Raw genomic sequence first — 15,386 nt, 5'->3', positions numbered from 1 at the left:
ATCATTACAGAAGGATATGGACTTCAGAATGATATCAGAGAGGGAAGAGAAAAAAACAACACAAATCCAATCGCCACTCCTCCCGTTTTAACCGTCCTCTCCTCCCTCTCTCCACACAGCTCTTCCATCAAACCATTTTGCACTTGTACATGACAGTAGTGTTTAGTAGGTGTCTCTATTCTCTTCGTTTCTTTCGCTTTCTTCCACTGTTTTGGGGGCACGGAGTCTCGCTCACTCTCTCCTGTCTGTCTGGAGTGGGGAGAGAGGGAGAGGGAGGGAGAGAGAGAGAGAAGGAACGAGGGAGAGAGAAACCCCTTTGTGACCACAGGAACCACACACAGGGCTCAGCTCACTGAAAAGAAAGGAGATACTAAGCTGGAAGGGAATGCACGGAAGCAAGGGAAGAGACAAGAGAGGAGGGATAGCAAATATGTGCAGGGAAATTGAACACGATATAGCAGTCCTTTTCGATTCCCAGATGCGCCAAAGCTTGACCTTTTTGACAGTGGTCCCACATTTGTAAATTGATAACTGACACGCCTAACCGACATACCCCCTCCTGCCACTACCACTACGATCATTACTACTTACTAATACGAGCTCACGGTTTAGACTTAAGATTATGATCGTTTTCCTCGTATGTGCGTGTGTGTATTTGTGATCCCAAAGCATTGTAGCCGATAGCTTTTTCCAGGTTTAGCTGATAAGCTTTTATTGGCGATTCCTTCTTTTCCTTTCCTGCCTGTCTTTCTGTGAGAGCGTAAGGGAAGGCTAGAGTGATTCAGGGAACGCTAGTAAGGCTGTTGTGAACTTTTCCCATAATAGACATGTGAAAACTAATTCTGGCCTGAAGAGAGCAGTTAATTGCTTAATTGGTACCCAGGGTTGCAGCACTGCAGGTAGACAGACTTAGTGGCATAGTATTATGCACAGAAAGAAAAACAGACAGGCCCACTAACAGACAATCTCTCTAATAGATGAACTGACCACTCTGGCCCCAGAGGAAGGTCTCCCTTGTTAACTCTGACTTGGGACAGAGCCACAGCCATAGACAGATGAATGTGAAATGTCACATTTTGACACGGGTAACTAAATGGTCTTGTTGTTTCATCTGAACGTTGTGCTGTTGACACATTGTTCATTTGTTTGCTGTGTAAGTTGACTGGGGATCTCCACAAAGCAGGACAGTGGGAGAGAGGACATGACTGAGAAACCCCACAGCCACCTGGCCAACCCACCCCCCCCCCCCCCCCCCCCCCCGTCCCCCGTCCCCCGTCCCCACACCCCCTCACTCAAAAAACACTCACTTGTCACCTACAGTACCGGTAAAGGCCAACAGGAGGCGTTTGTTTCTAACTTGCATGGCAAATGGTGTCCATAATTTTGCCTATTAGTGTGACCTGTGTATCTGCCATTTCTGAATCTTAACTGCCGATTGTAAATTTTCTTTCGTTTAGTGGTTTAACAGACTTGTGTATAATGTATCTCTGATCTGGTAATTACTGCGTATGCAATGCAATGATGCTCAATAATTTGCCAACATTTTGTTCAATTCACTTTGCTTTTGAGGGAATAATAATAATATTCAGAGAACAACTGCTACAATAGTGTAGTATTAAAACAGGTAGTACTGTATGAGTAGAGCCAATAGTACACCTCTTGTCAGATTATGCTCCTGAATGTGTTTGTAGGTTCTTTCAAGTTTTTTGTGGGGGGGGGGGGTGTCGGCTAAAACTGAAAAGCTCCTTTTCCTCTCTTACGACTGATTTTGAGAGCTGACAAAATTGTAAAGATATGTAAAACTGTGTGTAAATTGATTGCATTTATGCATATATGATAGTGGTTAATCAAAATGACCTGATGATATTGTGGACTGCAACAATACTGTTCGGTGACTAACTTCTACGACATGAAAATGCAGTGAGAGATGCGAGTGGATTATGGAAATTCTTTAAAATGCATGTTTACCACTTTTGCTGATGCCAATAAAGAAATCATCAATAGAATTGTGTGCCGACCTTTGTTGTGCTCTGAACATGGGCCTGATTCAGACATTGATTTATAAGCTCAGAGACCGTTTTCTGCATGCGTGCCATCGCTTCAATACCAACGCTAATCATCCCTACAATACTCTGTATGAAGATGTGTGGCATTATTATTATTATTATATAATATCATTATATTATTACTGTTATTGTTATTATGTGTGGCCTCATGCAAGATGAACACTGAAGGTGACAAATACAGAAATCAAGACGCATCCACCTTCAGATTACAATACATATTCTGCCTGATTAACCCATTGATACCTGATGCAGCATTTGTGTGCGTATCCCTTAAAGGGATACGCACACAAATGAGGGATATACACGCAAATGCTGCATCAGGTATCAATGGGTTAACCAAGGTGGTTTGTAAGGTAATTTCTTTACACATCTGAGACCCTGTCATATACACTAGTCCCATCAGTCTCCATGTAAATCAAGAAATGTACGAATACTATTGTGCCAAAGACATCAAGAGTCACAACAACATGAAAATCAGGCTGTGCAACATTGGTGTATGAATACCTGGAGTGGTATTTAAAGCACTATGACAAGTCTGCACAACAAAGCCAATAACCCTGTTTCCTGGAGTTATTTTTAAGTTTTCAAGGGATAATCAAAGGAAATGGTGCTGGCAGGGTGCACACAGGGTGGTGCTGGCAGGGTGCACACAGGGTGCTGGCAGGGTGCACAGAGGGCAGGGTGCACAGAGGGCAGGGTGCACAGAGGGTGCTGGCAGCATGCACAGAGGGTGCTGGCAGGGTGCACAGAGGGTGCTGGCAGGGTGCACAGAGGGCAGGGTGCACAGAGGGTGCTGGCAGGGTGCACAGAGGGCAGGGTGCACAGAGGGCAGGGTGCACAGAGGGTGCTGGCAGGGTGCACAGAGGGCAGGGTGCACAGAGGGTGCTGGCTGCACAGAGGGCAGGGTGCACAGAGGGCAGGGTGCCCAGAGGGTGCTGGCATGGGTGCACAGAGGGCAGGGTGCACAGAGGGTGCTGGCAGGGTGCACAGAGGGCAGGGTGCACAGAGGGCAGGGTGCACAGAGGGTGCTGGCAGGGTGCACAGAGGGCAGGGTGCACAGAGGGTGCTGGCAGGGTGCACAGAGGGTGCCCAGGATTTGTTGAAATGTGCTGAGTAGATGGCATCCAGCACTTCCACATGGATGGAGCCTCACGCTGGCATTGGCTGGCTGAAGACCGGATGTCCCAGGATGATACGAGTATCTCAGGCTTCTGTCTGCTGCAGACCAAAGAATATGTCTACTGGTCAGAATCTGACACACATCAAGGGAAGATTCCATGATGTGTCAGGCTTTCAAAATCAACAGGAGCCATCGACTGCAGGTATAAGACCATCAGGATTCAAAATGTAAGCCTATACAACACTTTAATAATAGGAGAAGACAGCATCCCATGAGTACTCTGATGTTTCAGAGGTGGCCGTGACAAGTGTTTTACTGTAAGCTGAGTACGAAGCCGTTCTGACAGGCAAAAATGTGGAATATCATCAATCATTTCAGATTTTGTAAAGTTTAAGGTTTGATTCAATAAATGTCCCAAAGGCAGTCTTTGTGCACCATTGTCCTAAAAATAACTCAGTAAAACTAAATTATACAGTGTGAATCAGCAGGATGGATCATGGGACTTCTATGATGGCTAAATGAAAAAAACAGGAGAGCATGCACATCTACAAAAAGTCAGGTGCTGGACAAATGAATCATAGAATTAGAAAAACAAATAGAGTCCGCACACTGGATTTTAAAGGCTCCTGGTCAATTTATTAACGTTTCGATCCCAAGGATCTTCATCAGAATGGACGACTGACGAAGATCCTTGGGATCGAAACGTTAATAAATTGACCAGGAGCCTTTAAAATCCAGTGTGCGGACTTCTATGATGGCTAACATTAAACACATATATAACTCTAAACGTTAAATAAGTGAACAATCAATAGCTGTCCTGAATATTGAATAGGATAAACAACAGATTATTTTTAACAAATTTTTTATCAGGAAAATAAAATATACAGCTGCATATCACAGTACAGTACATTCATTAAATATGGAGCTTCATGTCAGTAGTCTCTCTATTTTCCTAACAGCAGTGAAAGGAACCTGATTCTAATTAAATTTGTAATAACTTCAAGGACCACAAGTAGAGATGCATCGATCCACTTTGTTTCAGTTGCGATCCGATTCCGATACCTGAATTTGGATATCTACCGATACCGATATTGATTCCGATACCAGAGATCATAGCAACTCTCCCAAGGAGCTGCAGCCTCCACCTTTACATAGTAGCTGCCATATTTTACATTACTAACTCACTACTACTACTACTACTACTACTACTTACTAGCACTGTTTCATGTTATGTTACGGTGGGCTTATGGTCCAGCACAAGCTATGAATGGAATCTGGATCAGAACGTGGATCGGCGACGTCAGTCCGATATCGATGTACCTACCTACCTACCTACCTACCTACCTACCTACCTACCTACCTACCTACCTACCTACCTACCTACCTACCTACCTACCTACCTACCTACCTACCTACCTACCTATATTGTATCTCTAACCAAAAGTAAGACAAAAACAAACATCTCTGGGTTCAGTTTGAAGTCAGGATGATCTACTACTGCAGAATATCTCCTGCTGACTTATTTCATGAGCTGGTAGAAGAAAATCACAGTGACGAACAGGAAACCCAGAATCAACCAATACGAATCTGTGGAGTTGAATACACAGAGTGCAGTTAAGGATATATTCAGACTGATTTGATATTAAGCATTTATACGTTTCATATTTATTACGTGTTGCTTTTGCTTATATTTCATGTCCTGTGGAGCCTGCTGGCCTGATCATTTCACACGAGCATACTTGTGCAACCACAGTGACAATAAACATGTTGAGGCCATTTACACCTGGCGCTAACATGCGTTTTCTGTGATCAGATTGCAATCAGATTGTGTTTTATCACTTGAAATGCCAGGTGTAAACACCCCCAAAACGCATTGAAGAAGGATTGCAATCTGATCGGCCAAACCACCTCCGGAGGTGGTCAGGGATGCATTGTGTACACATTGAACACAAGTGTAAATGCAATGTGTCCTCTCAATCTGGATACAGCAACTTTATGCGGATTGAGAGGACAACCATTTCAGAAAAAGCATGTTAACGCCAGGTGTAAATGGAATCAGGCTGAAGTGATAAAATACAATCTCATTGCAATCTGATCACAAAAAACGCATGTTAGCGTCAGGTGTAAATGGCCTCATTGAATCTTGAAGATAACCTGTAATCTGTATTAGTTTTATGTGTGCATGTTAACAACATGATGTCTATTACACCATATCTGATCATTTTATTGTTTGCTGAGTGAATAAAATGACTTTATGTTCACATTGTAATTTAAATTTCCACAGCGGTGAGGTTTTACAAGTTAAGCACCTTTGCTGTGATACAAACAGAAGTTTTGATAAGTCTATATATTAGACTTGACATTAGACATTAGACAAATAAAGATATATATCTTGAGATTTCAACGACTTGGATGAGACCAAGATATGTCTTTCTGCAGCCTAGTTACATTTCTTTTCTCAATGAAATCCATTCACTGCTTGGGATTCATTTCCCTTTAGGAATGTATTTCACAACCGATAAAAAGCCAAACATAAATACCTGGTTCAGGTGGTGTTTCTACCACCAGCAGACTGACGGAGAGAGGTGTGCCCAGGGCCGGGTGGGATACCCTGCAGGTGACGGTGCTTCCAGGGGAGACGCTGGAGGGTACGGTGAGGTGAGATGACAGGGAGAAGGTGCCGTCACCATGCTGCCGGTGGCTGGAGAGAGAGCCCTGCGCTGGGAGGACAGTGGGCTCTGTGTCTGTAGGAGAGAGGATGAACCACTCCATCTGAAGGCAGAAGAGAGGAGAGGTCAAAGATCAGTAGCCTGATTCAAACCATCCTGATCATGGCACCTCACATTCTGTTTCTTATTTTCTTAATCTTATTAATAAAATTAATTAATTAATTATTTAATACAATTTAAATCTGCTAGTACATACTCTTGTTCTTGTTTAATTGTTGTTATTTAGTCTATTTCTGCAAATAACGGCACTTTACGGCTGTGTTTTATTCTCCCAACGTTACCGCTCGCGCACGTTGTTGGTTCGGGAGACGCCATACTGTTTTGCCAGCCTGATTGGCCTGGAGACGTCATCATCACCTACAACGCAGTCCCCGATTGGCCCGATTACATTAATACGATTACGTAATTTCAGGAAGTCGCTGTGGGAGATGCGTGGAGCTATAAAACAGAATCGGTGAGGTCCCGTGATCTGGTCTTATAGGCTAGCATGCCAGTTGCTCTTGGTCAGATTTGCCATGCAGCAATGCATAGAGCTGCTTCGAGGTTTTGCTCAAATGTAAAGACATTAAAGTGAAATGTAAAAAGTGTAGATGTGTCATTAACATTAAACACAATAAACTTACGATCAAATATATTCTCCAGCTTAATGCTTGGTGGCCATGATCCACTAAGGGTTTAGGTGATATTTTCAAACAATGAATGAATAACTCAGTGTGCTGTGGCATTTTCTGTCAGATAGGCAGTGGCACAGAGACGGACGACAGCCATTTAAATAAGGATCTGTGGAGCTTTACTGGTAAGCAGCTACATGATAGATAGATAGATAGATAGATAGATAGATAGATAGATAGATAGATAGATAGATAGATAGATAGATAGATAGATAGATAAGATAGATAGATAGATAGATAGACAGACAGACAGACAGACAGACAGACAGACAGACAGACAGACAGACAGACAGACAGACAGACAGATAGACAGATAGATAGATACCGGTAGATAGATAGATAGATAGATAGATAGATAGATAGATAGATAGATAGATAGATAGATAGATAGATAGATAGATAGATAGATAGATAGATAGATAGATAGATAGATAGATAGATAGATAGATAGAGTACTTTACATGTACAGTATCAAACGGTAGTAGCTACAGACCTGGACATCCATTGGGTAGTAGTTGCTGCAGTGGCAGCTCAGTGTCTGGGGCACGTCTGGCTTAAAAACCAACTTGTCCTCCGACAGAGAAACACTGGGAGGTTCTGAAAGGAACAAATCCAAAGGAGGAAATATAGAGAGGGCAGAATACACTCTTGGCCTGCTAGTCCTACAACACCTAATGACACATACTATTAATAAACAGTGTTGGGCAAGTTACTTTCAAAATGTAATATACTACATAGTACTAGTTACTCTCATTTGAAAGTAATAAGTTACTTTACAATATTACCGTCTGTGTAGAGTAACTCATTACTTATTACACTACTTTTGCATTACTTTCACCAAAACAACAGCAGCACTAGAATGACATCGCCGACCCGGAACCATCCCGAAAGATAATGTCAACCGCCTTGAAGTCAGTGTAAACAATCCAAAATTCTAAATGTTATTCTTTTCCTTTGTTATTGCCATCTATAGTGGAAAAAAAAAAAAAAAAAAAAAAAAACTAACCAACCTTGTACCACTAACCTAAACTTGTACCACTGTTCCTTCAGAAGTTGTAGCTGTCATAGACTGTGCTCCATAGTTGATTGCTCTATTGCTGACAAAAAATGTGTTATTGTAAGTCGCTTTGGATAAAAGCGTCTGCCAAATGACGTAATGTAATGTAAATGTAATGTAGTGGTTATTTGCATAAAAACAGACAATTTGATTAGGAAATGATTGTATCTTTATTTAAATATGTGCCTTGATAAAAATAAAAATAAACTCAATTTAGTTACTTGACAAAGTAACTGGTATAATATTACTGAAATCCTAAAAGTAATAAGTTATATTACTAAGTTACTGCTAAAAGTAATATATCACATGTAATATGTTACTTTTGTAATGAGTTACCCCCCAACACTGTTAATAAATAACACAAGTAACAGATAACGGAATAGACAATGTAAAAGAAAGACATGCTGTGTATTTTTTCAGAATCGAGAGGTCAGATGAGGGTGAAACGTACGTGTGACGTGGAGTTGTATGACCTGCTGGCCGTGGAAAAGGCCTACACTGACCGCACAGATGTAGGTGCCTTCATCCGAAACCCCGAGCTTGGTCAGGATCAGAGATGCGTTGCCCTCACCCACCAGGGCAGCGTCCACACTGGAGCCTTCCCTCTCTGCGTGCACTGAGGAAAGAACATGACAAGAGGAGGGTCACATCACTTTATGGCCTTTCCTACGAAATTATTATTATGATTAAAGACTTTTGGCGTCTGCAAAAGTCAGTTACAGCACTTCCATGTTTTTGTATGATGTCACGGTGAAATTGACATTTGAACTTTTGGATATAAAATGTCATCACTTCATCATTGTATCCTATGTTCTGCTTATGGTGTCAAATCTGACATTAAATACAATGCTAAAAAGAGTGTTGTCATGATCTGTAGAACAAAGGGAGACAGGGACCTCACTTTTCCTGCCTTTTATTTGTCAGATAATGTTCTGTCTGTTTGTGATAAAACAAAATATCTGGGTCACTTCATCACTGACCAAATGTCTGATGATGAGGACATGTATAGACCTGGGCGTGTGCTATATGGGCAGGCTAACATGCTGGTCAGGACATTTCATTCATGTTCTGATGATGTAAAGATGAACCTTTTCAGAGCCTACTGTACCCCTATTTATACTGCCCCCCTGTGGGTGAACTTTAAAAAAGCAAGCCAACATAAGCTTCAGGTTGCATATAACGATTGTATGCGGATTCTGATGAAAGAACCTAGGTGGAGTAGTGCAAGTGACCTGTTTTGAAGGCAGGAGTCTACACTTTTCAGGCCCTCCTTAGAAACCTAATATACAAATCTATCGGCAGACTAAATGTGTCCCAGAATGCCATCATAGTACTGCTAACCAACCCTGTTTTTAGTGCTGTGAGATACAACTCAAGAATGTGGTGCTATTGCATTCTATAGATCTTAATTCTTTCTTGTGTGTTTTATTTTTCTTAAGTGTTGTTCATGTATGTGTTTTTCTATGGACCTTGTGTCTGATAATAAAAGTTGATTGATTGATTGATTACATCAATCAATCAAGGTGACCTCGACCTTTGACCACCAAATCAGTTCTCAGTTCATCCTTGATTCCAAGTGGACATTTTGTGCCAGATGTAATGAAATTCCCTGCAGGCGTTCCTGAGATATCACGTTCATGAGAATGGAATAGACCTGAGGTTACACAGTGACCTTTGACTTTTGACCTTTAACCACCAAAATGTAAATCAGGTCATCCCTTGAGTCCAAGTGGATGTTTAGATGGGGGAAAATCCCTCAAGGCGTTCCTGAGATATCAGGAAAGGACAACCCGGAGACATCAGGCCTCCGGCCATGGCAAGTCGCCGACAGAGGCATGAAAATGAATCTCCCATGGAAAAAACATGTTAAAGGTAGTATAGTGGGAGAGCAGGGTTCAATACTCACTAAGGTTTTTAAAGTTCTGCTGGCTCAAATACTTTTTTTTAAATTTAGCACTTCATTTAGAGTTGAAACAAATGATTACAGTTGATCAAAAATTTATGATAAAAATTACTATACAAAGTGACATCACCTGGCTGGCACCAAAGATAGCCAACCAAAAGCAGATGCCTATTTCTGTAGATTAGATGTCACGTCAGATTTGGGTTTGAGTTACTCTCCAAACTATGTAAAAATGCATTCATCAGCACACAAAATGGCTACTAAGTTGGCATGGACCCTTATATATATTTTGTTGTTGTTTTTTTTATCCTATTTTCTCCCCAATTGTACTTCGCCAATTATTCCCCCTGCTGCCTCGATCACTGCTCCACCCTCTGCCGATCTGGGGAGACCCGCACCGTGCTTCCTCCAAGACATGAGCAGTGGCCAGCCGCTTCTTTTCACCCGACGGCTGGAGTCTCACCGGTAGGACATGGCACGTGGGAGGATCACGCTATTCCAACCAGTTCCCTTCCCTCTGAACAGGCGCCCCCGACTGACCAGAGGAGGCGCTAGTGCAGCGACCAGGACAAATACCTTCAAACCGGGCCAATTGTGCCTGTATGGACGCCCGACCAAGCCGGAGGTAACGCGAGGATTGCGAACCTGTGCCCCTCACGTTGGTAGGCAGGGATTTTACCGCTACACTACCCGGACGCCCGGCATGGACCCTTAGGGGACATTCAACCCCAAAAGCGTTTTTGGAGCTGCCAGCGTCTTTCTGCAATTCATTCTCTACGTAAGGACGCGCTAGACGTGCTCCTCTTTTAATGAACACACCTGGCGTTTCAGCGCTGGTGGCGTCTGTTGTTTTTGGAGGAGCGCTGTGGGCGTTTTTAAAGCTGAAAAAAGTTGAACATTAGAGGAAAAGCGCCCTGCTCGTCTTTTCCTCTCGTCCTACCTTTTCTCCTCCAGAGGGATCCTCCAACCTCCGCTTTTGCCAGAATTGGCAATAATCTGGCTTTCGTGTTGACAGTGAACAATATCAAATAGACAGATCTAGCTGGCTAACGTCCTTGTGGTCGTTGGGTTCTGATCTGTACTGCACGCGACTGCAGGTGAAAACAAACGGAGCAGAAAAAAAACGCTCCGTGCGCTGTGTTTTGTGCACAATGGAAGCGCTCTCAATATGATTTTCATAGCATTCTGACTGAAAAAAACGCTTTTGATGTGAATGTCCCCTTATATGAGTGTACAATTTGCCTATCCTTTAAAATGTCCACTTTTGAGGACATTTCTATTTATATTATGGATTTATTCCCAGTGGAGCATGTCAATGACGCCCACTGGCACCGATGTAGCACCCAACGCTGCCACTGGGGGTGCTGATCCTCCCCAGAGTTTGAAATCCGCATAACGCCCCTGGATCAGCCAGTGAAGGACAGGTAGACCTGCTTACCCTCTGTGCTCTCCTCTGTAAGCCTGGTCCTCATCTCAAGCACTTTCAGCCCTTTTCCTCTGTGCTGCAGCCGCCACTCAATGCCAACCTCCTGCTCTGGTGGCATCTCCTGCTGCCTGAAGCCACAGCTGAGGAGGATGTCGCCTCTTAGATGGCCAGAGACAGACCTTGTATGGGAAAACACCAGGAACGCCACTGAGAGAAAAGAACGCAAGGAGAAGGGCAACGGAAGATTAGTGAGAATAGAGCTGGGTATCGCTAACTTGATACCATTAAGGTATCGAACCAAAATAACCCAGTACCAAGTAGTATCGAAACGTCTCCAGTCAAACGATACCTGCATTCAATCAGAATGGAACTCATATCTAATTGAATGCCTGTCTAACTGGGACTGTAAATTCATGTAAATTCCCTGCACATTAATGCCTATTTAACTTAGCCTGTAAATTTCATGTACATTCAATGTCAACTCTTATTTAACTCCGACTGTACATTCATGTAAATCCACTGCCTATTTAACGCCTATTTAACTCAGTCTGTAAATCTCATGTAAATCCAACGTAAATTCATATTTATCATCCACAGAACACTTCACCACTCATGTACATATTGTATATATTTACTCGATTTGATTGCACTTGCAACTTTGCGATTGTCTTTAGTTATCTTCCTACTTCTTATCTCTGTATATTGATGTGACCGCTACGCTGCATACAGACACTAAGACAAATTCCTCGTATGTAACTTGCATACTGTGGCAATAAAAGTGATTCTGATTCTGATTCTGAATGAATGAATGAAGTAGAAGTAAGTAACCCTAACCATAAAATTATCAAATGAAGTACTCTATCACAAGGGTACTGGACTTGGTACTTGGTATCTTAATTCTTTAAACTATACCCAGCCCTAAGTGAGAAGGACTTGTCTGTCAAAACAAATGAAACATCAAGTCATTCCTCTCCACTGGGATATGAACCTCCTCCTCCTGACCTGACCTTACCCTCAGTCAGCATGGCCCCTGACTGGCTGAGAGGCAGGCCCAGTGTGGTCTGCATCAGCATTGCTCCCCCTGATCGCTCCTTCTCAGCCGCCAACGTCTGCAGGACCAGCGCGGTGCTGAGCCCGTCCTCGCCCTCGACGCTCAGGGACACAAAGAAATAGGCCGGTTCTGGTTCTGTGCTGTCCTGCTGGGAGCCAGATGGGAAGTCGTCTGGTTCTGCGCCGTCCTGGGAGCCTGCAGGCGGGAAGTAACGACTTATCTCACACGTCACTTCTTTCTCATCACAGTCTGCGTGGAGGAGCAGGTCTGCGTTGGGGATCTTGGGCGATGATGCTGGAGAAGACAAGAGGAGCAGACGGGGAAACACAGGTCATCACAATTTACATTGCATCGGCATGTGGCGGCCACTTTATGAAGGGGCGGGCAGAGCAAACCTTTGGCCTCGAAGAGGACGGCGTCAGGATCGAGGAGCGTAGGCGGGACGAATGGAGTGAGCGTTTCTAGTAATTGGTCGGAAATCACTGCGACGTCTCTCAAGACGAGTGTGGCTGGAATCCGGGTGAAGAGGGCACCACCACCACCTTCTTCCGTTCCCCCCATGCCCACTCCCTCCTTCACCAGGGAGCAGGTCAGCACCACATCTGCACCGCCCTCAGCTGAAATACATGAGGTAGTAGGTTAGTGTGTGTGTGTGTGTGTGTGTGTGTGTGTGTGTGTGTGTGAGAATGAATGAATGAATGAATGAATGAATGAAAGTTTTATTTATGTGTCAGGACAAATCACATGACCCATCATCCCACATGGGATTATCAGACGCATCAACATAGAGTAATTACCTTACCGATTCCGGTGCATAAACAGTATATTCAGGAAATGGACAGCAAAACACAGATTTAACTACAATATGTAGTAAGTAAAATATATGAATTATCTATCATATGTCATCTTTTTCCTCCTATCCCACGCATATGAAATATATTCGGAAAAAGCAAAGATGTTGTCAAAAAGAAATTCAAGTATGGCTCCTTCTTCAAAAATCTAACAGGTTTAGCTCAGGGGAGTTAACTTTTTTAAATAGTATCTCTCGTAAGTCATGATACAATGGGCAGTACAAAATAAAATGAAATTCATTGTGTGTGTGTGTGTGTGTGTGTGTGTGTGTGTGTGTGCGTGCGTGCTTCCTGAAAAGGAAAAGAGCTGTCTAGCCACCTGATCATCTGACTGATAGCTATGATTAACTACACACAACAATCTAACATAACCTAAGTAATATAGTAATATTAACTAACTAACAACACCTTTTTCAACCCAATTAAGGCTTCATCATGCAAATGTAGCGGATATACGTCACTGTAAACTACCAAACTGATATAAAGTACATGAGAACAATGGTCTTTTATGGGGGGAAAAGAGAAAAAAACATGTTTTTCGGAGAAAATGATTGACTTTTATATTGATGGCCGAGGTTCCTATGATGTCCACCGACTCAGTTTATCCAACATAATGATGTACTGCGACATCACTGGCTATGTCAGTGTGTGTGGGTGGTGTTACAGACTAGTCTGTAACTTTATTATAGCTCAGTGGTCTGTAGAGATAAAGCTCGTCTTACCATAAACGCATGTCATGAAGCATCCAAACAAGAGAACTTCAATCATCTCGAGTCATGGAAGCAGGTTTGGCCTTTACGAATTCAAGTGATGAAATAAATATTTCGGCGAGAACGCTACACAAAAGCACTTTCACTTTTTATCCCATCGCTGTCCGGTAACACCGGCGCATGTGCAATGCCTGCACAGCAGAGTGAAAGTGAAACTGTGCAGAAAAAGACGGATCTGTTCAGCTGTAGTGTCCAATGTATGGCAATGCTGCAGAGAGCTGATATGAAATACACTAGTCTTCCTCTGAAATGACTTTGTTTTGTTGACTGCTGGGAATTACCAGAAGAGAATCAGATTCGAGATTTATATTTTATTTTGATATAATAGGCAACGACGTTGCTTTTATTTTGAAGGCAGAATCACTAAACGGGAAGTGAAACTGCTGCTAGCTACTGCGCACTTAACGGAGATCTGAGAGGTGTCGGCGCGTTTGCGCATGGGCAAAACCTAACCAGAGCATCTGTGGGCGGGGCTGGATCCACAAACGTGTGGAGTCAACAACTGGGAAGAGCAGTTTTTACTCAAAGCTTGGATCAGAGGGAGCTTTGAACCCACGTGTTCACAGCAGAACAAGGCTCTTGGCGACGCGACTCGTGCACAAGAAAAACACAGATTCTCCGAGGTAAGTTAGCTTGTTTTGCCTTCAAATTAAGGCTTAATACGTAGCTTAACTAACGCTACATCATTGAAAATGCCATGGTTGCAGTGCTCCCCAAGCCCCAGTTCCTACCACCACATTAGGCTACATTAGGGCTTTTCAGACTGATGCTGTTGTTATCCCCGACTTGCTCCAGAGCAGGGCCAGCGAGCCGGGGTGCAAGAAGGGTGAACGCTTTCTTGCCCCAGACTGACTTAACCCCGGCTAAGTGTAGTGTGAAAAGCCCTGTTTTGATTGAGACTGTTTTGTTAACACTCCCCCTTCCCCAATATTATTAATTTGCAGGTTCAAATGTGAGATGAAAAGTAGTTTAACTGTGAAAATATATAAATTGCAAGACTAGTTAACAGATGCTCGGAACAGAACCACCAGTAACAGAAAGTTGGCATTGTGTGTGTGTGTGTGTGTGTGTGTGTGTGTGTGTGTGTGTGTGTGTGTGTGTGTTGCCTAGGTCTAGCTAGGCCGTAGGACTAACCACTGTGAATATAAACCATAAACAAAGATGGCTAGTTTAAGAATAGGTAAGTTAACTATTTATTTTCTTCTCTCTCCATCTCTCTCCCCCTCCCCCTCTCTCTCTCCCTCACTCTCTTTCTCCCCCCTCTCTCTGCCCCTCTCTCTCCCCAGGTTTATGCAAAAAATTTGGACAAGCAGGGGACAACGCGGAAGATTTACTAGAGAAACTGGAAGCATACAGGTAATTATATAATCTATTTGTCAATCAAAGAAAGATTGATTGATTAGGTGTTATCAAAAGTTGGTCAGGTAGTATATGCCTGTACAAAGATGCAGGTTTGACTTCAGCACTATGTTTATGGATGGTAAAATGGTAAATGGTATGCATTTATATAGCGTTTTTATCCAAAGCGCTTTACAATGTGCCTACATTCACCTATTCACACACCAAAGGCGGCCAGCTGCCACGCAGGGTGCTGGCACAGCCAGCGGGAGCAATTTGGGGTTCAGTATCTTGCCCAAGGACACTTCGACATGCGGACTGGAGGAGCCGGGGATCGAACCACCGACTTTCTAGTTGATGGACGACACGCTCTACCTCCTAAGCCACAGCCGCCCCATGTTTAG

General features: G+C 43.2%; 1 protein-coding gene across 1 annotated transcript; it reads right to left on the bottom strand.

Annotated features, from left to right (window-relative positions):
• Positions 1–4,405: 4,405 nt before the first annotated feature.
• On the bottom strand, positions 4,406–13,731 carry tapbpl (TAP binding protein like). Its single transcript, XM_083661246.1, has 8 exons — positions 13,597–13,731; positions 12,419–12,640; positions 11,985–12,317; positions 10,985–11,179; positions 8,095–8,259; positions 7,080–7,183; positions 5,727–5,958; positions 4,406–4,773 (listed from the first exon to the last, which is right to left on the bottom strand). Exons 1-8 carry the CDS (start codon positions 13,640–13,642, stop codon positions 4,706–4,708), a joined length of 1,365 nt encoding a protein of 454 aa, XP_083517372.1. The 5' UTR covers positions 13,643–13,731; the 3' UTR covers positions 4,406–4,705.
• Positions 13,732–15,386: the final 1,655 nt, after the last annotated feature.

This window comes from Poromitra crassiceps, assembly GCF_964638095.1.
Source record: "Poromitra crassiceps genome assembly, chromosome: 26".
In the NCBI taxonomy this organism is placed as follows: Eukaryota; Metazoa; Chordata; class Actinopteri; order Beryciformes; family Melamphaidae; genus Poromitra; species Poromitra crassiceps.
This window is presented reverse-complemented; position numbering and strand designations above follow the sequence as displayed.